A 23,673-nucleotide genomic window follows, 5' to 3' on the forward strand; every position below is an offset into this window, starting at 1 on the left:
GCAGTTGAAAAGAGGCTTGAATATACCATGATGCATTTCAATAAAATGTCTAAGTGACCCATTTTGTATTCTTGTAATTGGTAAAATTGTGTATGTCTTGCAACTAAAAGTTGTGAGCAAACTGTTTTACTACTGTCTGTCTGTCCTTTCTTCCCATTATGATTATATAGTTATTCCTGAAGAATCCTAGTTTGAATGCTAGAAAGTTTTCATATGTCTGTGTGTTTGGGAGATAGTTAAACTTTGTCATTTTTGGAGTATAAACTTGCATAGGAGGTACAAAGCATTTACAGATAATTCCTACAGTGTTAAGTGTTGCTCTTGGTGGTACATCCCAACATTGGTTTATGTTGTCTTACTTTAGTTTGACTCAACTAAATGTTATGAAACAATGTTAATTACCACAAAATACAGATCAAGTTTCAATTTTGGTGGTGTCACTGTATCGGTTCTAGAGTTATGCCCCTTACAAATGGAATAATTGATGAATTAATTGTTTCCCTTCTCTATCTTTAGTTTGCCTCAACCAAATGTATGAAACTTTAGTCCAGTCAAACTAAGATTTAACCTCAAACTAATAGCAACAGAACATGTTTTAGTTATAATTATTACCATGATGCCCTTATGATGGACATTTTTCTGTGTATATTTGGGGTATAATGCTAAAGATTAAAACTTAAAAATCTTCTGTTGCAATTACTTTCAGGTTAGGGTCAAATTTATGCTAGATTGACTGGACTACTTATACACAACGCTTATTACTAAATGTGGGAGGATTTTTTTTAGATTACTTAGGAACTTTAAAAATTACTATGCCAAATACGTGTACACATATGGTCTGGAACATATATATCAATGATCTTATTAGCATACTTAATGTAAACCTATTTCAATCTTAAAACAACTAGGGGACAGAACTCGCTAGTCCTTCAGTGTTTCATCAAATGTTTTAATTGGAACAACACTGACTATCAAGTCATCGTAATAGGAACAACACTGACAATCAAGTCATTGTAACTGGAACAACACTGACAATCAAGTCATTGTAACTGGAACAACACTGACAATCAAGTCATTGTTACTGGAACAACACTGACAATCAAGTCATTGTAACTGAAACAACACTGACAATCAAGTCATTGTTTACAACTGGAACACCACTGACTATTAAGTCACCTTTATAGGAACAACACTGACTATCAAGTCACCGTTATAGGAACAACACTGATTATCAAGTCATTGTAATAGGAATAACACTGACAATAATGTCATTGTAACTGGTACAAAATTAGTATTGGTTTCCGACCTTTCCATAACAGAAAAAAAGTCATAAAACGTATCACAACCAAAAATTTATGTCAACAGCTATCTAAAAGACACATATATCATATAATGGATGAATATTATGCAAGCCATGTAAGAGCTACATATTTTTTTTTGAATAAGATAGATGGTTTTTACTAAAAATACAAATATGTAGATAGTGATTTTCTGGCATATCAAATTTTACATTCAAATTGATTCTATATTTTTTGTGGTGATTTAAAAAAAAATGTTAGCATTTCACTCAAATCATTGTCTAAAATGAGCTCAATTGTTCTCAATGCTCCATGCAACTGTTGAAGCCCAAGCTCGTTTAACGTCAGTCATTATAATATAATCATAAGAGCTTTTGTTAGGATACACTGAGCTTGCCCGAAGCTTGCTCATAACAATATATATAGAAACAAATCAGAACATCCTGCAACGGTTTACTATGGCCTGGCATCAAATTAGAGTAACGTATGCTAATGATGTGTAATGTTTTGTAATTTTTAAAAGCCAAGTAATGATAATATCTGCTAATACATTGACTAAAAATAGGTCTTTATATGTAGGATTTTCCAATTTCACTCGATGATTCTCTATTGTCCCCAAACTTCACAGTATGTAGATGAACGGATGATATAATACATGTAATTGTTTTGATCTAACAGTGATTGGCATTGGAGTTTCGTTGTGTCATCTTCTTGTATCTTTCATAGCTTTATAAAAACAACAGCATAATACCATTCCAAGTATCTGAAAAAGTAAATAAAAAAAAAATCAACATTTTTTTATCAAAACTTTTAACGACATAATAAGACAATCATGCAAAGAAATTACATATAATCGGAGCTAATCAGAAATCTTTCATATACTAATTAGAAACCTATCTAAATGCAAATACCTTATAGAACATGAACCCTTATTCAACAAAAAGAATAAAAGAGAACTGCTCAAAATAATGACGTTTTCCAGAATCATTGGGAATTTAAAAATATATTTTGAAACAGAACTAAACACATTTATTCAAAAACCAGTTATTGGCATGACACGAGTTATGTTCTTCTCATTTATGTTATGATGGTATGATACTAAACCCCTAATGGGAAGGATTGTGCCTTAATTATTCCATTCATTGGTATTTCTATTTTTTTTCAATAAATTTGTCAATACATGTATAGGAATCAAATCAAAGGTATGCAAAAGTGAATGCAGTCTAATATTCTTGGCAAAATAATGTATTACAAACCTGCACAGAACTCATTGCAAAACAGGTCCATCCAAAAATTAGCATATTGCTTTGCATCCAGTTTTCAAGGGCAGTATGACAACCCTGAAATAAATTGTAATTTATTAAGCAAAGTCAATGCAAATATCACAGTATATATGCTAACCGGAAAACACCAAACTATTTTATTTGGAAATTCCTATAATATCTATATTATTCAGGTAAAGAATTGACAAAATAATGTGCAGTATATTATAGCAAGATTTTATAAAAAGAAGACAACAGAAATTCAAAGGAAAATGACAAACATACATCAAGATTACTAGTGTAGTATAGATATATTCCATCAAGTTTACTAGTGTAGTATAGATATATTCCATCAAGTTTACTAGTGTAGTATAGATATATTCCATCAAGATTACTAGTGTAGTATAGATATAATCCATTTTATATATGTGTTGCCTCTTAGTCTGTGTATATATATTTTTTTATCATATACAGTATTCGAGTGAACCGATATTTGTGGACAATGACTCCCAAAAAAATCCCGAAAATAACAAGCTTGCTTATAACTTTATGACTTTGTACAAATGAGAAACTCTTAACAAACGATTAAACAGGAGACCCACAATAACTAATAATTTGATGGCGCTATAAAATTGTAACATACAAAGAACTAGCATATACCTTTGTATATATCTGTGTTAAATCACGTGGTACTTTATTTCCAACATTGCATGAAATACCGGCTGTATCTCGACAACAGCTGACTGGAACCGTCTCTCTCCCTCTTGCTACAGCTAGACTGATATCTGTATAGTAACGATAGTATTGCCAGTCACTGTATTTATGAAGACCACAACAGTTCAGCTGAAATTGTTAGAATAATTATTAGAATTGATTATTGAAATTACCACCATTCATATCAGATTAAAATATTCTGTGTATTTAGTATGGAGTGGATGGATGATATAACGAGGGATGAAGCATTTAATTTGAAATGAGAGTCTCCAGGAAATCAAAATAGTGGTGGTACCTCGCGCGAATCAATAACTGAATATCTACTACTATGCCAACTGTAAAATCAACCATTGTACGTATAACATCAAACTTTCAATCGGTGGTATATTTAGATTAAGTGTATTATGTACTTACTTCTCTTTGTATGCTGTTAATTACATCAGAATGTTCTGTGTTGTAGTGATACTGGTATTTCATACTATACTCTAATCTCATTTCTATGGACGACGAAACCTAAAGCAATACACAAAATTCATAATATATTCTTCGATTATTGTATTTATCTTCTTTATTTTTTTTCTCTACCCTTCTGTTTACGTGGTTTATATTTTATTTGAAAGATGTTATATTATTTGTATAAAAATGGCTATGATGAATATTCATAATCGTGCTTTGAAATGGGAAGTTTTGGATCATAACTTGATATGAAAGATATTTTGAGAATGAGAAATTTATCCAATGACGGTGACATGATCAGTATTTAGTATTCCGTGAAAGTCAGTATCATTTTTCCATACACTCATCATTAATATCATAGTCTTTGGATATGGATAAAGGGCGGAAGTAAATTAGGAATACATTCGCCGTGATCCAGATTCGGGTATCAGCCAATGTACCAAGAAAAAAATACATGGATGATATCCCACATCCAACTTTTTTGTAGTTCTTTTCCCACTTCCCACTTTTTTCTCTTCTTTCCCACAAATCCCTTCGCTTTAACCTACACAATAACTGTCCCTAAGGCTATATCTCGTCGCATCCCACTCCAGGATGTCCCAACAAATGACTAACGTAAGCATTATAATGAGTAATACCGTACGTAACAGTAATACGTTTCGAAAGCCTTAATTGCCGATTTTGTCATTATTTTCTTATTATGAAACGATTAAGTGCAGATATAAGATCTTAATGCATTAAGGTGGATCGGAAGTTTTACTGCCGTTAACTAGATTGTTTGTTGATGTCAAAACTCTGTCATCTAAACACGTACCTTGTCATAAACTAAGAATGACTTTACAGTTGAGAAGACTTCACACCCAAATGCAATCAATACAAAAGTGAAAAACTGAAATATAAGAAAGGAGAAATTAAACGACAAATCTTAACAGATTTAAATTACTCAAAATCAATTTTCCTTTGTACTCTGGGGACTCACTTACTCATAACTATAAAATATTTGATATTTTGGTAACTTAATTATTTTTGGAGTAGTTACTTGCACGAGAGGTGCATAGCGTTTCTGGATGATGTCTCTTACAGTTTGAATGCTGTTTTTGGAGATCGTTGAACTTTTCATTTTTGGAGTATATATACTTGCATAAAAGGTGCAAAGGGTTTCCGGATAGCTCAACCTACAGTGCATCATAGACCTATGTTCTCCCATTCTCAACTTTTTGTATTTTGAAATAACACTTTGCATCTGTTGGGGCAACATTTTTGTCTTCCAGACACACTTACATATGTTAAACGAAGTCCTACATTGAGTTTGTTACTTTTACTATTACTTCAGAGAGGAGTGTAGGGCATTACTTTGTCTAATTTTTTATGTTAACTTTCACCCTTGATCCATGTGTATACTAGCTTTTTTTAACGATTTTAAAAATGTAATCGCCACCATTTTGATTATTGTGTTCAGTAAGTACACCGTTCTCCATATTTAGTATGGAAATTTTGACAATTTTTACTTAGCAAAGAGGAATTTTATTAAAATTGATTGATTCATAACTGCAAGCGCTAGTCGGATTTAGGGAGGGGACAGTGTCTTCTGTAGAAAAAGGTTTACTGAAGCATGACTTGAGTGGGACCCTCTAAGGCAGTAAGTGGCCTGTATGAACATTTCTGGATTCGCAACTGAGTCTACGTGTAGCACATGCATATTAAGCCGTTAGTTTTCTCGTTTGAATTGTTTTACATTTGTCATGTCGGGACTTTTTTTTATGGCAGACTATACAGTTTTGTCATGTCGGGACCTTTTTTATGGCTGACTATGCAGTATGGGCTTTGCTTATTGTACGCCAAGTGACCTATATTTTTTTAATTTCGTGTCATTTTTTACTCTTGTGAAAAGTAGTCTCATTGGCAATCGTAATTCATATCACACTTTATTTTTTTTTTATATATATTCAGAACGTTGACATGTAAATTGGATATGATCAGTCGTTTCTCTTACTCTTAAATATGGCTTGCTTAGTAAAAAAAAAACAGCAAATACCAACTGTGACGCTCCAGTTGGGATCTGACACACGGCCTTCCAAATTCGAAGCTAAGACGCTTCCAAAGGACCACAGAGGCGTTCCAAAGCACAATTATGCCTCTATTTGAAGCATTGATAAACAACTTACGAAAGATATCATACACCTGTTATCGTTGATGGCACCTAAACACCCGATGATCCCAAACATAGTAACCGCTACCCCTGCTGCCATAACAACGTAAGCAGGAATAATGTATAATCCTTTGTCCACTACCGGGGAGTATATCTTTATATTCAACATATACCACGTCCCCAGGCTTAACATGCCAGGTCCTGTGAACTAAAAATAATTGCTGGTTGAAATATAATATAGACAATTCATAATACATGGCTTTCTTAAACCCATACCGGTGTATCTTATATCACATAAGATTTCACAGCATACATTACGTAAATCTTGAAAAAAGGCAAATATTTTAAGAAAAGGTCGTTCAGTGTCCGTTAGGACCCTTTACTCAATTTACGACTTTAATGGTCTCTTTCGTGGTTCTGTTCACCTTTTTATAATTAAATTTTTGGACGTTCTCGTACCATTTTATTATATATAGCTTATGATATGGAGACAATTTATTTTTTTAACATAATAACAAAAAAAAATTAAAAAAAATAAAAAAAAATTGATTTAACATTTTTAAAAAGGCATTTCTATTTTAAACTTGTTACCTTTTTTGACAAAAAACATCAGAACACAAGAAAATGTTTAAGCATATTTAATAAACCATCAATGTTTTGTATCTGAAACCAGCGTACCCACAAAAGTAGACATCTTAAAAACGTGTAAGAGACACTGAGTCAAATATATTTAATATCTAATAGCCTGGCTCCATGTGCAAACTCAGTCCATATATGAAGAAGTTTTGAATACTTCAGATCAGTTTTTGAGATTTATTTAAGATGCAATACAGAGACAGTTCTTTCTTTACACATATTACTAACTACCACCTCTATATTTGCTGACTTAACGGGATTCATTAGAAGCCTAGGAAGTCTATCGAATGTGTTGAGGACTTACTATAGATCTGCACGTTTTGAAATGTCAAACTTCTTTATGTTATATAAACAGTACTATAGATTTAAATAGACTTTATACAACACCCTATCTTTTAACCGGTATATAAACAGTTTGACGTGTTTGTCCTCCTGGGAGCTATGTATACTCATAAATTATATAAACACTGAGACGAAAATGGAGTTGCCAGGCGTCACTGAAACATCAGTATAGGCACCCTTTTGCATATTCATCAAGGAAAAAAAAAGAAAAAGAAAATAATGATAATTAAGCAGCTATTATTTGAATTTGCATATATGCAAACATATATTCAATATTATAGTTTTTATTTTCAAATCATGTCTGTTATTGAACGATATGGACAGTAAGCTTCGCAAAGTTTAACATTTAGCGGTAAAAATTGTTGCATGTAGAATGTGAACAATTAAATTTCTTCGAATGGTCTCAATACCGGAAAGTTCATCTGCTGTACTTGAGTGTTTGTTCTCATTTTTTATCAGAATTAACGTTAGCTTTGTTCTCTTTGCCTTTCGGTGATTGTCGTATATTGCTAATTTGCTTCTGATTTTTGACTGCATTACGAGGGGTCAGAACATTGATACCATACAATCTTCATAGAACTAGGTATGCATGGCTTTGCAGGTTGACATGCTATGGCAGCAGTTTCAATCATGAGTCGTCTTGCATCCTCAATTTTACAGAAGAATTCAAGTCTTTGAATTTTCAATTTGAAAGAACAATAAATTAAACATTTTTTCACAAACATTATTGCTGTCATTTTATTGTCTTCATTAAAAAAAAATCAAAATTCTGACATCTTTTGGACGAGAACTGTTATGAACAATTTCACTAAATTTGTTTCGTTTGTAGGGTATAAATCAAAAAGTGTCAGAACATTCTGTGTTTAAAAGTTTATATCAAGTAGAGTTCAACATTTTTTTAAAAATAAATATCGCTTCGTGTTGCTGTTTAGGTTATAGCTTCACTTTCAACGTTGTTCTTCGTTTTTTTGTTTTGTTAAGTAGGTGATTTTATAATTGCATGATATCCTTCCCAATATAATCACTTTTGACATTTACTTGTTAGTTTAGATTATTATAGATACTTACCCAAAAGAATACGTTGAAGAAGATGACAGACCTCTTCACACACTTATAACTACAACACCCTGTCATGATGATATCATATCTCTAAACGAACGAATTTAAAAAGTATTGCAATAAATCTCAAATTCCTTCAAAACAAATATCACAACATATCAAATTCCAGAAGAAACAGTTTTTGAGGATGTCCTTATTATTGCTGTTTGTCGAAGAGATTCATTCTTTCTGCTTAAAACATTGGCACAATATTCATATAAGATTAGGAGAGAGGGAAAAAAATAAAGTATTTAAATACTAATTGGTTCGAACCAAAACACTGAACGAACAATATTGTTTTAATGAATAGACATTTTGCTTTATAAATGCAAACTTTTAGTGCTTCCTTGTACGTAAAAAAAAAGGATTTTTTCGCCGAAAACACATAAATTTTTAAACACTTTTGTACAAAGTTGATTCATTTAAGATCCATTTGGATGTCATTTAAAAGAGATACATCCCACCACGTCAGATAATTCGCAGGTAATGACGTTTTGTTTAACTTGTCAACACTGAACACTCAATGAAAATCATCCACTTTCAAAATAAAGTGAGTCTTGATAATTTTAAGGCCAGTCAAAAAAAAAAAAAAAAAAAAAAAACAAACAAAAAAAAAACTACCATAAAGCTTTCAATTTTTTAGATGTTTGCCAATGGTTTCTTTATATCACATTAATGGAAATTTTGTATATTAATTATATATTGTCTTCAATAATTTACGTTTGTCACCGTAAGCTCTACTGTCAATGAAATTGCTATATCACACATGCTTCTGTTGTGCGGTCTTGCAAAAACGAAACCAATGCCGTTCCGGTTGTGCAGTTAAAACATTTGGATTTTTAAATATCGACGATAAAAAATTTTTTTCTGTATGATTTGATATTAATTAACTTTAGATGACCATGTATTTAGTTAGTTTTAGGTATAATTTTGAACTGCCTCTATGGGCTTGGGTCGCTTAGTTCGTTTGTTTGGCAAGGACATCTGTCACATGTTGGCTATGAACCCTCATAAGACATACTGAAAGTGTACTGTACAAATGTTATTTATAACAATTCTTCTAAAATGTGACGAAGGGAGTGATGTTACCTTTCGATTGCGAGGCTCCAAGGTCTTAGAAACAAAAATAAATATTCATAAAATTCTGAACACGGCAGAATACATTAATTTGCTGTGGCCTATTAAAGTTGTTGCACGTTATCTTTTAAAATGTTGTTAATGAATTGTTTATACGAATAAGGCGAGGACAGATTAAAATGATCCGAACCAGATTAAGTATTAGGCACTTGTATAGATATAAATGATTCTGCTGTTAGATATTGTATGCATTGGACACTACTGTGAATGAGGTATACTTGTGTTCATGTACTTGACCTATCGTACAAACCTGTGCATAGACATACACATAAAGACTTTAATTAAGATCGGTACATATATGAAACAAAGAACTTAAGCTGTATAGAGCAATCTAGATCTAGATCTGATTCAAAACCTAAAAAGAAAGGTTATGAGGTACATGAAAGGCGTGTATCTCCTGTAAAACTTGATAGTATCTTAATACCTAAGACAAATCACTTTCGTTTCATTTCGATCTTGTTCTGGCCTAAGTTGATATAATACTCCACATCTATTTTCACAAATGAATGCTTTGTCCATTTTTAGTACATAGGCGTACATTGTAACAAACACGGCACACCATTTGGTCGACTTTTCCATAACTTTTATTTTCACAGTAAAGAGAAATAAGAAACGGTGGTATGTGTGCTAATGCGTCAACTCTCCATCCAAGTCACAATGTGTAAAAAGTCAACAATTATATGGCAAAGTATGGATTTCATAATGCCGGGATCCTTTAAGTTGGCCCACAACGAACAGCAAGTTATAAAGGGCCCAAAATGACATGTGTAAAACAATTCAAACAGGAATACGAAGGGTCTACTCTATACATGTATAAGAAAAACTTGAAACGAGAAACACTTATGAAACACATCAACAAACGACAACCACTGAACAACAGCCTTAAAAATTCTCAGACCAGAACCTTACAATTCATTTATTTCCCTAAATACCAACTGAAATATTTAACACTGTACATAAGAAATTAAAAATCCACCAATCTAACCAACGTGTTTAACCTCGCCACATTCTATATGAACCTACCTAGCCCGAGTCAGGAGCCTGCAATTCTTTGGTTTTCGTTGGTTCATGTATGTCATATTTCCGTAATTTGTTATGTTATAAATTAGGCACTCACTCGGCGCAGCTAGTTTTTCCATTTAATTGTTTCTTATTGTTCATGTCGAGGCCGATAATAGCCGACTACACGTACAGAATGTTTCTCATTGTTGATGGTACTTTGAATTATTTACATCCACTTCTTTTGAACTTGTCTCATTGGCAAGCATACCACATCTCCTTATTTTGAAAATGTACGCAATTGTGCAACTTATTAAAAATCTTAAAGAATGGTACCTACTACAACGCATATTATTCAAATAAAATATGTAGACAATTAATTTTAATGTCATAACAAGTAAATCAATACAAACATAATATGAAAAATATGCTAATTATAACAGATATATCTTTAAAATTATCTAAACATAGTTGTCGTCGCCAGCTTGTTTTATCAGACAAAGAGAAAACACCATTCCTAGTATCTGAAAGAAAAAAAATGTTTATTTAATCATCATGTATAAGTAACACTGAGGAAATACAGATGGCTCTTTAAAGGGTAAAGTAACAGCAAAATAGCTACGTTATTGCTCATTACAAACTAAAAGACAAATTTAAAGAGTTGGTATTGCTTTGTTTCATAAAAAAGAATGACCAACGTGGAAACAAGTATCTTGTCTTAGGGAGGGATACATCCTACTTTTAAAAAGATCACTCTGATTCAAACAAATAATTCTCTGAATATGAAATTATCTAGATGCTAGATTTCTTGATTGACAACATATGTGTTACGTTTGATGGACGTGTTTTTCAACAAACTGTCAGCATTCCCGTAGGAACCGATTGTGCTCCTCTTCTTGCCGACTTGTTCCTTTATTCTTACGAGGCGGACTTCATACGAAAACTTCTTAGGAAGAAAGAAAAGAAGTTAGCAATATGTTTTAACTTCGTTTTTCGATGTTCTTTAAATTTTTCAAAATTTGATGACTTTGTTGAAGCACCTGAGATCATCCCCAGCTGTAGGTTGGGTTCGTGTTGCTTAGTCTCATGTTGCTTAGTCTTTAGTTTTCTATGTTGTGTATCGTGTACTATCATTTGTATGTTCGCCCATTTAGTGTTCGTGAGTTTCCTTTGATATACTGACGTCTACGCTAAAAGTGCAGAATTTCCTGGCTCACCCATTTAACACAACGAATATCTTTTATTAAGGCGAATTTTTAAAACAGTGACACATCATTAGCACGGATTCCTTTCCAAATGATATGCAGGTAGATGGAAATTATATCATATAATATGTCGCTTCCGATGTCGGATTGGAACATCGTCCTATCTTCTTTTTAATCACTTAAAAATTGTGCAAAATAAGACTGGAATTCACAAGTTTGTCAGGTGGACCATTTTTTCCCAACCCTCGAAATACTCAAAGTTTGAATCACGTTTTGTTACCATTTGTCTGTAAGGTATTCCACATAAAATGTACTTGACTGATAAAAATAATATTTGTCAAAATATCACGTTGATATTTGTTTTCTAAAAAAATAAATAACCCAATGATCATATTCAAAGAACTTACCTGAAATAAGGCAACGGCTATTGCCACACAAAGTAAATAAATAAGGTTACCAGTCATCCAGTTTGACAGTGCGTCTACACAACCCTACAAACAGAAACTAAGATTGTTACATAGAGACTTAGAAATTATTTTTTGAAAAGTCAACGAATTTGAAAAAATATGAATTAGCACGATCTTGTGACTATTGCAAAAAGAAATGACAAAGATAATTTGTAACCAACTTAAAAGAATATGTAACCAATTCGAATCATTATTTGTTTCAGTCACAGTACTTAGATTAACACATACATAAGATGTTATTGTTATACAATGCCAGGAGAAAGCAACCTAAAAAGAAAGTTCACCAAAATATACAACTAGAGGTCCCCATATGCCCTAAAAAATGGACATACTTCATCATAGATATTAGTACTGTTGTACGCAGTGTTGCAGGAAGGCTGGTTCTGGTTTCTACAACATGATACGGGAACAGTGGCACTCGTGAAAGCTGTGGCATTATCCCAGTCTTGTGGTTCCTCAAAGCCACAACATTTGAACTGAAAAGACCAAAAACAAAAGTTACCAAACAACAAGTTTTTATACTTGTCAAATCCCGTTTTGTAATACAGATTATCAATTTATATAATAAGCAAGTTCGAACGGATGAAAGTCTGGAAATTATGATTGACATTTGATAAATGTTGTATGTTGAATATTCAGAAATATTCGAGATTGAACGATGAGTAGATTTTTTTACACCCTCGTAATTTTCTTACACTTTCGAACCCTATATGAGTTGTAGTAAGCCAAGAGTTCAAAGTTTGGCACCCTTCCTTCACGGTGCATCTGGTTTGACGCCGCCATTTTGAATAGACGTGACGTAGAGTGCATTTCTTACTAACAAAAACAATACAAACGGTTCAGCGACAACACTTTGAGATCATGTGTTTCTTAAACACGTTTGCAAAGTTTGCATGAACTTTGACAAACTATACATTCGCTGAAAATGCTTTGACAGTTTGCCGTTTGTACAAACTCTGCATTTCTTTCTAACTTTAACATTGAATCAACCATCTACCAATATTGTTTCGCTAAAAATATTGATTCCGACGAAAGAAAAAGAGGTATAATCCCGATTGTCATATCTCACAATAATGTCACAAATCACTCGAAGGAAATTTCGGAATTGCCCTCCTTTCTTTTATTGCTGCTTTTTCATTAAAACGTTTTTATCACGTGCACTTTTCATACATTCATCTGAACAAGACGATTAACTGACAATAATATTATATATGAATGGATGAGCGATGTCCTGTATTTCTGAAACATCTTCTACAGAAGCTATTTTCTCGCTTGTTAAGCATTACAAACAATATATGGATGCATGTTTGACAGTTCAAATAGAGTCCGTAAACACTGATTAAACGATGCATTTGGTTCTATTTTTGTATACTTTAACAAACTGTAAAAAAACAGCATATGTTTACAAAATCTTGGTTAGAAAGAAATCCACTCTGTGTTATTATACATCCAGCACAGTCAAATGAACGCTCATCTTTATCATGGGGTTTTCCGCCGAATTTAAAAAATCCATGTGATCATATTTTTATACTCACTCAACAATCACTTTTGGTAAAATGCACTGGCATCCTCCGGCGAAGACAACAGGGGCGGCATCCGTCCCATTTTTTTCCACCTTAACTTAAGTTTGCACCATGCAAGTTTTATGAACCTCATACACAGTACCAATTAAGAATCAAAACAAGCAGACCGTGTTCGAATTGGGCAATGAGTCACTTACTACTCTAGAGTTATGCCCCTTGGAAAATTGAAAATCTTATCGTTTTTGCAGTCTAACTATCATTAACGTTTATCCATCTAAATTTCATGAAGTTTATAGATAATGCTAAGAACCACTACATACAGACGTTCAGATTTGGGTTGTGGGTCATTTACCATTTTGGAGTTTTTAACTTGCAAAATTACAAAGCTTGAGCGGGGGTATTCGTGTTCCCAGACACATTCTACTTTTACTATTTTTATTACCATGCTGTGCTAATTCACTACTTCTATTAAAACTGCAAAATCATGTGACCACCACAGATGTCCGAGTTAAACAACAGAAAATACAACTGTTACCTGTTGCTGAAGTTTATCCACAGACTTGGTTACCAGTTCATAATGAGGATCTCCATACTTTGTCATCATGGCTGATTCCACGTATGTCGACATAAAAGGTTTTGCCTAAAAATGAAAAGGTCGAAGCATTTTAGTCTATAATGTTTCTTTCTCTTGTTACAAAGCATTAAATAGTTTGTGATTCTTGTCGTGCTTGCGACTTCTGTCTCAGAAAGCTCGACATATAGATAGTGCTCCCGGCTTAACATTTTTGAAGGAAGAAGACCTCGATCCTTCATACTTTGTATAAAGATGCCTTGTGTTATGAAGTTTCCATCTGTCATATGACCAATGTCCTTGACCTCATTTTTCATGGTTCATTGACTACTGGAAAAAAAGTTCAAATGTGTTTAAGTATTCTTAATTTCTCTCTTATTATGAGTTATAGGATAACTTGACTTCGACCCCGTATTATGGATCAGTGAACAAGGTTAAGTTTTAAGGTCAAATCCATATCTCAGATACTATCAGCAAAAGGTGTTTTAGATTTGGTATATGGAAAGATTGTAAGATGGCATGTGACCTTGACCTCATTTTCATGGTTGAGTGGTTTAAGTTAAAAATATTTTACGCTGTATATATCAGTCTATCTTTTTTATTTGACCGTAACCTATTTTCTTACAGTTCATTGCTCAGTGTTAAGATTTTTCTTTGTCTGTTTGTCTGATAGTAAAGGTATAAGCAATAGGTTTACTATGTTTGATGTGTGGAATGATTGCACGGTGTATATGGCTGTCTGGCAATTATCATCTGACCCTGACCTCATTTTCATGGTTCAATCAAGTTTGTATGATTACTTTTTTTTCTTAGATATTATATGCAATCGGTCAACTATGTTTAAAGCATGTAATGATTGTAAGGTGTACATGTCTGTCTGGGATGGTTCATTGACCAATAATAAATTTTCCTGGTTCAGTTTATATTTTACAGATACTATGTGCAAATGCAATATTAAGTGTTTGGAATGAATGCAAGGTTCACATGTATTTTCAGTTCGGTTTATCTGACCTTGACCTCATTTTCTATCATCATGTTCAGTATATGTGAGAGTTGAAGTAAAGATTATATTTTTGACTATCAACATAAAATATATTGTCAGTAAAGAAGGCGTATGCACTTGTATTTCCTAGCATAATATGTTTTACATTGTAATTAATCTCGCCATAATTTGATCTGTTGATACAATTTGAACTGGATTTTTTTTGTCATTTAATGTTTACTTTTTTTTTTAAAGTTATACCTCGTCTCTCTATTTGTAATTTAATTATACCAGCTTTGATAAGTTCTTTACTCTACAAAACTATTTTCTTTTGCCTGTGTAAATTATTTTATTTGGCGGCATTCTGTTCAAGGTTTTCATCGTTATATCATGTACATGGCGGCATTATGTTCAAGGATATGATTGAGTTTCTGAAATTGTTTATTTTATCACCCCTTATATATATTATGTTAATGATTTTGTATTTGCATTATGTCACGGATCAAATGTATTCGTTTAGTGTATAACTTGTTTGTTTTCCTATGTCTTTAAATTGAGTGAAGCCATTTTAATTGATATTTTATAGTGTGTCTTTCTATGTTGTGATGTTACACAATTGTTCACGGTAAGGATGAAGGATGGTACCTATCTTTTCAAACGTTTAAACCCGCTGCATTTGTTTGCACCTGTCCTAAGTTAGGAACCTGATGTTCAGTGATTGTCGTTTGTTGGTCGGTTTTTAATATAGTTGGTTTTCCCGTTTAAATTGTTTTACACTAGCCGTTGTTTGGGCCCTTTATAGCTTGCTGTTCGGTATAAACCAAGGCTCCGTATTGAAGACTGTACTTTGACCTAAAATGGTTTACCTTTAATAACAAATTATGACTTAGATCGGGAGTTGTCTCATTCGAACTCATACCACATCTTCTTATATCTATAGACAAACAAGGTATTAAAGCATAACATTTTATTTTTTTCAAATTATATTTCTTGATCTGAAGTTCCATCCAACTGTCCAAATAAACATATTCTTTAGTAGGTATCTCAGGAGCTGTCAACTGTGGTCTTGAGACATTAGATGTGATTGAGGATGGTATACCGGTAACTTCTCCCGGTAAAATAACATCCATGTTTGAGTTGGCTGCCAACATTATGGTTATACTTTGTCTTGTTCTTGCACCCTTTGTTGCTTTAGTTCTCAGTCTTCTGTCCTGTGTATTAATTGTACCAGACAATATTTCATCAACGTCTTTTTTTTTATTTTGCACAACATGTATTTATAGCGCTGATTGTCTCCTTTTCGTTGGCCTCTTTTGTTTCTCCTTTTTTCTCCGAAAATTGCGTAAACGATTCGGGTTATCTCTGGTGGAAGGTAAGTCATCGTTGTTGAACTCAACATTATCAGGTAGCACTCCACAGTTAGGTGTGTAGTTTCGCATTTTGGCCCCTGGATTTTTCAAATATGAGAGCTAGTGTGCATTAAAATTCATTTTTGGATAGCTGAGTATTAAAATAGCCTTTGTATTGGGTTTATATGAACATCAAGATTATGTAATGTATGTAATATAGGCTGTTTTCTGTATGACAGTCCGTATTTGCATGTCCCTACCATACATTGGTCCGGCAATTATTGTAATGTTTTTTCCAACTTTTTATCGCACGAACTTTGTGATTGGATTTTACGAAAAAATGAGGCGAAAGACCCCCATTTTTTATTTGATCATTAGAAAGATTTATGAAAACAGTTTCTAAAAAGGTATCACTCAAAGGCATTGAAATTCTAGTTTGATTCAAATTTTGGGGGGATATATGACATGTCCACCCCCCTTTTTGCAATATTTTATGGTAAATAAATGCAGAATGTTGCCATGGATACACATAAAAGGAATTAATTTTCACTCTTTTAACTTTTGAAAATCAAATCTATGGAATATACTGATTACATACATATGCACATGTACAACACAAACAGTAAGGTTAATGTATTAGAAATCCAGGAATAGGAGATGATAAAACATTTTGTGGCTCATTTTTAATTTTATTTTCTAACTGTGGAGTGCTACCTCAAGAAGCGGTGTTGGATTTAGATCTATACAGGGCTTGTTCATTGCCGTTTGACACTTTCTTTCTTCTGAGGAAAGACGTCTGTTCTTATTCTTATTATTTTGTGATGTAACTGTCGTATTACTTATAACACTTGATTCAGAACGTGATCCTGGCTCACTAAAAGGTACAACTCTGTTCTTATGAAATAAGTTGCTAAGTCTCTGAACAAACATTATCAAAGCAATCTCTTTTCTTTGTTGCTTCCTGCCTGAAATACATTTCTTCCCACAAATTGCTCCCATTTTTATGCTTCAGTGTTTCACGTCCTTAATCTTGCAACAGAACTTTGCGCGATCCCGAAATGCTCTCTGTTGCTGCACGATTGTAACTTGACTATAGAGGGTGCGCATGCTTGTTGAAGAATGTACGGACAACGTCTAAAGGTACAGGGGAAAACATTCTGTGACAAAATTAATAGTGTTTAATTAAAACAAATATTTCTTTTTATATAATAGTATAATCATAATACAATTTAGATAGAAACAAGCAAACTCCCGTCCATTAAAAATTAAACAAAAACAAAAAAATACAAAAAAAATATATGAAAACATTGAAGATACTTTTTTGAAACATTTAACTTTTTTTTCTAATTTCGGCTAAGATATAACGTCTAACTATAGAAGAAGAATATTTTATACCAATTAAGGGCCCGAATGGCATAAACATTCGACATGACATTTGAGAAAATCGGATATCAAGCAGCATTCGATAAAACTTTGTGATGTGAAATTTCTTAAGTAAATATTTTCAAGCAGCTCAAGTTTTTTTTTATAAAACACAATGCAAGTGTGACTGATAATTGGTTAACAGTTTAACACATACTAGTATATAAAATATATGTACATATAAATAAATATAAGTCTATGTATATCAAATTATATACAAGTATTACTTTGATAAGTAAATTTAGTAAAATACGTTGCGGAACATATTGACTTTATACTTTTTATTCCTCTGTTAAAAAGCTTTCGAATGAGCTAGGTATAAGGTATATATCTGTAATTAAGGACTCAAAATTGAATAAAAAAGTTTCTATATAAGATGCAAGTGCGAAGTTGAAATTTTACTAATTTTCTCAAAAGAAATTGTACTTAACCAGCTATGAAACATCCAGTGAATAAAGTGCACACAGAAACTTGTTTTATGAAATTAATGACATTAGAGAAAGACATTTGTACTTAAAGTATGTGTTAGGTCCTGCGATTGTATCATAGCTGCAACCACGTTATGAACTCCCTATATGCGTTTTAAAGGGAAATCCAGTAAAGAAGTAAACAGGAGGTTAACAGCCGTTATTTCAGGAGAAACTAGCCGCTAATTTGTCTAACTAATACGGTTAGTTGTTTATCTACTATCAGTCAGGAGTCTACTTCGTCAAAATTATCTCCCAATTACGCCAGTTAATTTTCACAATCGTAGAAATGGAAGCCATTGTAGGGATGACGCGCTACCAATTTTGCTCTTTGAAACCGATAAATTTATCCACATTGCACCATTACGATCCGTATATGTCAGTTGTATTTTCAGGGCCGTAACTACATGGAGGCAATGAGGCAAATGCCTCATGTTGGAAATTTCAAAAAAAAAAAAAAAAAAAAAAAAACTGAAACAAGATTGTCTTCATATCAACTTGAATTGTTTTCACGGAAAGTGTCTTGCAAGAAGCAAGTTCTCTTCACTCTGATATCGTCCCTGCATGTTTTTTGTGATCCATGTTTCTATTTTACTTTTAGTTTTCAGAGTTGATGGTCTATTGTTTGTACTTCTGTGTTCCGGGTTTGTCTTTTGTTCATTTATTGTCCTACTTTATAACTATAGCCTGCAGAGTGTTGATTTTCATTTGTAAAGTGTGGTTTTGCAATGTTGCAAGTACACCGATGTCCAGACATTGCACGAGAAACTATTTTAAGAATAATATTTCTAAAAATATACGATGCTACTGAACATAGAAAAAAAATTGTCGTTTCTGCATGGAGAATTGAATTTGATATTAAAGAATACAAAACTGGCTCTTTTTTGTAGATAAGCCTAGATAGCTGACATGGTTTAAATTAAAGTAAGACTACCAATTTCCCGGTATCAAATCATCTTTAAAAAAACATCAATATATTGCCATATGACCTTTTACATTGAAGGATTAAACTTGCATGAAGTCGTGTTCAGACTCTTAAACAGAAAATAAAAGAATATGGAGTAAACGTGCACAGGACCTTATCTCACACAAAGTCAATGCATAGAAAAATACAAATGATCAATGGCCAAAGTTCTTTTTCCCTATTCTTCATCTTGATAGTTGATGGAAGGTCTTCAACAATAAAAGAATCATTAATACCGTAAGACAAGGTCAAGATGGTCCTTAGTGTCGACTTTAGCAGACGAGTACTAGTACTTAAAGTATAATACTGCATTGTCACTTTATTTAAATCTAGTCATAAAAAAATAACCAAAGTCTGTCTGAATTAAGCACAATACAAGACAAGAACAGTCAGACATAATGATTATGAGAATTTCGGTTTTTGCTTTATCCTACATATCGGTCTACTTTTAATGTTGTCCCCGTAAAACCTAAAAGTCTTAAATTACAATGAATCTATGTTTCTGCTTTGAGACAAGAATATTGTCGAAAGAAATAGCTAAAAATGAATTGCGTTTCAATATAAGAAAGAGTCCGGGAAACGCTCAGAATGCACGATTTTGCGTTAATTTCTCAGAGCTTCTGGGGGCCTTGAGCGGCGGCCCCCAGACACCTCGCCAAAAATTTTGCCTCAATATTAAAAGAGGCTAGTTACGGCCCTGATTTTAAAAGACAAATGTATCAACTAGCTAATGAGCATCAGTTAATGATCTTGTCTGCATTGATTCAACTTAAAACTATTGTCTGATCGGTTGTCAGGTGGAATTTCGAAAATAAATAAACATTTAAAAAAATTCTACTTAAATATTTCGTGGAAGGGGAGACTAGATTTTTTTAGTGGTTGAAGACTATAAACCCTAGTTATCACACACAAAAAAATATAATTTTTCGAAGATGTGCATTTTCATCATCCAACTTGAAAGACTGTCGTCAAGTACATAGAGTAAAAAAAAATAGCTATTCGAATCCACCTACTCTGTTTTTGTGATTCATTAGATAGGTATTTCACTTGACCCATATATTGCATCTTTTAGTACTGTGATTTTTTTATGTTATAAAGTCAACCTGTAGCTTTGATATATAAAAATAATAGAATCTGAAGCGAGACGATGTATGAAATATTCTTGATTTGTACGATATCAAGACAAAATATTCAACTCAAACGCGCCCTAACATAAAAAGGTGAACTCGAGTTTCCTCTTTCGATACTATTGTTACTCATTTTTTGGAATTTTTTCTTGAGTCACATAATGGAAGGGCAGACACGAAAATTACTGAACTGATATGTTTTCCGTCCGTGGTAATTTTTTTTTTAAAAATCGGAGGTTATGCATTTTTTTCATCCAACTTGAAAGATACCCATGTCGTCGACTTGCTATCTAATTGTTCTACTTAACTATGTACTAGATAAATAGAAAACTTATGCAAATGGCGTTTTTAAAATAAAATACTTCGTAATTGAGAAGAAAATTGTAATTTTGTTTGTTTATATTAACTTTTAAATTTTTTGTCACTATAGTAAACATTACAGTACACATTTATCGCCTTCTCTAACAAAGAGCTTCGATTCTTTTGTTCTATTTCAACCTGGTTTCCGACTGCTATACATTAAAGGGACAAGAAAAACTTTGTTATTCAGCCAAACAAGTACATGCGGTTTCATTCGCTACTGTCTGTAGCAGTCCTTCATTGAATTTGTAAATGATAACTTTTTAACTAGTTTAGGTATTATTACCTGATCATAGAACAGTGAACCAAGAACAGCAGCAGCCGCCTCCATCATGAATATAAACAACATAAATGTAAAATACTGAAATAAAATAAATAACAAATCATCAGTTGTATATTACGGAAACATTTAAGCGTCACAGAATTTTTCTTTTAATATTTTTTCCTATGTTTGCATTTTAATCCTTTACGAAATAGCGCCTTTTTTAAAGCTATTTGGTTTTTAAATTGCATACTGGAAATATCTACTTTTGTCTTCATTTCTAGGACAAGCATGTTTTTTTCCAAATAGAATATCACGTGGGAGAGGTTGACAGTCTCGCACAATACTAGAGACTGAATAGAGTATTACATTGGCAGACTAAATAAACGATATGCAAGTCTACATGAGATAAGTAGCTCCAGTATGGTCCAACATACGACATTGTGGGGTCAACAGGCGACCTTACGATCTGACGTATGCGTTTCATTTGAAAGGACCTGTGACCTTTGAAAATATTCAAGACCGAGAATTAGATTAAATTAGAAATGTACTTTGGTGCCGAATTTTACAACGTGACCTTTTGACCTAAATAATGTGCGTTCTGTACAGGAGACCCAAATTAAAAAAGACAACTTCATAAAATGCATAAGAGGAATTTTAAATCTTTGACTCTATTACAGTAATATTCATTGCTAATTACCTTTCAAAAAATACAACAAATATTCAAATAGAATAGTTTTTGCTACTGAAAAATGACATTAAAGAAACAATATTTACTCAACTTGGAAAGTCTCGTGTGTTTCCCAAATGTTATAACACCACATTACATGCAGTAATTTCTGAATATTTATATACAGACCAGACCAAGCAGAACTCGATTCTCTTTCAATGCTCCTAAACATCCCACCAACGAAATCAGCAATACAACACCTCCTGCAGCAATAAGTATATAAGCAGCTATTGGAACCATAGACTTTCCAAGTAATTCATCAAATTGAACCATATCTATACGGATCCATACTCCTATACCTAAAACTCCTAGTCCACAGAGCTGAAATAAACATAAAATAACATTTACGACGAAGAAATATATAGCCTTCTCACGAAAAACTTGTTGACATGTTAGTATATTTTTTCAACTTAAAAATAACATTAATCTAATATTTAAGGCCTATAACAAAAATAGGTTGGTTTAGTGTAAATACATTTTCCAAAACATATGTTTTCCCTAGAATCTAAACATTTTTGGAAAGTATATAATTCGGTTGCTTTCCGTAAAATATGACAGGAGTAGTGGATTTAAGATGACATATTTATAAAGTATAACGTATAGTTGTTTGGTTATCTGTTCCTGTAGTCGTGCAGTTCAAGCTGAAATGAATTATAGGCGGATCCAGAGGGGGTTTCTTTGGGGCCCGGCCCCCTTTTTGTTGGGAAAATAAGCTTTATTATATAGGGTATCACTGAAGCATGACAGGAGAGGGTCATCTCCTCCCCTTTAGGTCAGTCAGCGGCCCCTCTTATGAAAAGTTCTGGATCCACCACTGAACCGTTACCCATTGCTTTTCAAATTCTAAATGTTGTTAATGGTTACAAATAAAGGTCAAGTGACGAATTTCAAATTTGCCATTCCGGAGTTATGTTCTTCGATAGATTGGATAATGGTACATTTATATATAGTTTCTGTGTAATAACTTGTTAACCGTTCAATCAATGGTTTTCAAATTAAAAATATATTTGTTCATGACATTAAAGATGTCAAGTTCAATAACAACGATTTAACTCTTTTAGTTCAGGACTTGTATAAATATACTCTTTAATAGATTTGAAAAGGCACATTATGTGTTGTTTTGAGCAAAAAATTGAGATTTGGATTTACAGTTCAGAATGTTTTGTCATCGATTGAATTACAAGCTCATGTCTTGGCACAGGCACACAATGATACATAATGTGCCGGGGTCAGTAAACTTAGTCCAAATAATTATGACGTCTGGTAAGGCTTTTTTATTTTATTTTTTCTGGGACGGCGTCCTAGAAAAAAAAATTAAAATAGCCTTGCCTTGCCAGACGTCATAATTATTTGGACTAGGTTAAACTATGGTGGAGCAGTTCATGTTTGGAAATGATAAATCACACCGTATACTTACCAGAAATAAAATGTTGAATACCAAAACTGTGTTTCGAATACATTTATACATGCTTCCTCTGAGTCTTTCAGCAATGCACTAAATCTATAAAGCTAAAATTTACATACACTTTTACAACTTTGAAATGATTTTGAGACAATTAACATAAATATTAACAGTTATGCCTTTCGTGTAGGTAAGTTATAACGAAATGCCTCATAATACCCAAGCAAGCAACAATGAGTTGTGTGGTTGAAGAAGCATTTGAACATGAAAATGGGGTATTATGTTTGGGTACTCGGTGCACTTTGGGCGCACTGCCGTGACGTTATACAACATCGCTGTAAGTTGTTAGTCATAAAACAGTATCATGATATGCAACTTAAAGCAGTAAGAAATTTTAGACTTTGATATTTATGAATTACCAAGGAAGGAAGACTTTTAAATGACTAAGATATTAATCATATGTCAAACTCCAAAATGCAGACGACGTTTTTTTTTTTGCAGACCGGATGCAATAGAAAGAAAAAAGTAAAAAAATCGATAACGTTTATTTGTTTTTACGGAATGATCAAAGAACAGACAAAAAAGCATAAAAATTTTGGACGAGGTCAGGATCTCAATTTTTGTATAATTTTTAAAGTTTTGAGGCTGATTTTCTCTATTTTTTATGTTTTGTGTTCATTTTCCCTTATTTATATTTATCTTTGAGTTCCATATTCCTTCAAAGTTTGATATTTTTTTTTATCATCGATTT

At 32.8% G+C, this 23,673-nt stretch overlaps 2 protein-coding genes across 3 annotated transcripts; both read right to left on the reverse strand.

Annotated features, from left to right (window-relative positions):
- Window positions 1-1,793: 1,793 nt before the first annotated feature.
- Window positions 1,794-8,449, reverse strand: LOC143081999 (tetraspanin-3-like). Its single transcript, XM_076257596.1, has 7 exons — window positions 7,926-8,449; window positions 5,896-6,087; window positions 4,545-4,619; window positions 3,689-3,787; window positions 3,221-3,403; window positions 2,555-2,638; window positions 1,794-2,061 (listed from the first exon to the last, which is right to left on the reverse strand). The coding sequence occupies exons 1-7, from the start codon at window positions 7,989-7,991 to the stop codon at window positions 2,002-2,004; spliced, it is 759 nt and encodes a 252-aa protein (XP_076113711.1). The 5' UTR covers window positions 7,992-8,449; the 3' UTR covers window positions 1,794-2,001.
- A 2,009-nt stretch (window positions 8,450-10,458) lies between these two features.
- Window positions 10,459-23,435, reverse strand: LOC143083764 (CD151 antigen-like). 2 transcript variants are annotated; one of them, XM_076260075.1, is made up of 8 exons: window positions 23,342-23,435; window positions 22,938-23,029; window positions 21,650-21,841; window positions 20,815-20,889; window positions 13,822-13,926; window positions 12,096-12,239; window positions 11,704-11,787; window positions 10,459-10,615 (listed from the first exon to the last, which is right to left on the reverse strand). In XM_076260075.1, the coding sequence occupies exons 2-8, from the start codon at window positions 22,986-22,988 to the stop codon at window positions 10,553-10,555; spliced, it is 714 nt and encodes a 237-aa protein (XP_076116190.1). In that variant the 5' UTR covers window positions 22,989-23,029; window positions 23,342-23,435; the 3' UTR covers window positions 10,459-10,552. The 2 variants fall into 2 exon arrangements, with proteins under 2 accessions (XP_076116190.1, XP_076116191.1); XM_076260076.1 differs by lacking the exon at window positions 22,938-23,029 and having other exon boundaries at window positions 23,342-23,428.
- Window positions 23,436-23,673: the final 238 nt, after the last annotated feature.

This window comes from Mytilus galloprovincialis, chromosome 7 (assembly GCF_965363235.1).
Source record: "Mytilus galloprovincialis chromosome 7, xbMytGall1.hap1.1, whole genome shotgun sequence".
NCBI lineage: Eukaryota > Metazoa > Mollusca > Bivalvia > Mytilida > Mytilidae > Mytilus > Mytilus galloprovincialis.

Bases quoted from the DNA above. Each gene is read 5' to 3' on its own strand.
- LOC143083764 (XM_076260075.1), bottom strand. From the start codon at position 22,988: ATGTATAAATGTATTCGAAACACAGTTTTGGTATTCAACATTTTATTT. The intron at 12,240-13,821 runs GTAACAGTTGTA...TGGTCTTTTCAG, and splicing joins TGGATAAACTTCAGCAACAG to TTCAAATGTTGTGGCTTTGA. The intron at 11,788-12,095 runs GTATGTCCATTT...TTCTGTTTGTAG, and splicing joins GTACTAATATCTATGATGAA to GGTTGTGTAGACGCACTGTC.
- LOC143081999 (XM_076257596.1), bottom strand. From the start codon at position 7,991: ATGACAGGGTGTTGTAGTTATAAGTGTGTGAAGAGGTCTGTCATCTTC. The intron at 4,620-5,895 runs GTAAGTTGTTTA...CTTATATTTCAG, and splicing joins ACAGGTGTATGATATCTTTC to TTTTTCACTTTTGTATTGAT. The intron at 2,639-3,220 runs GTATATGCTAGT...AATTTATTTCAG, and splicing joins TAACACAGATATATACAAAG to GGTTGTCATACTGCCCTTGA.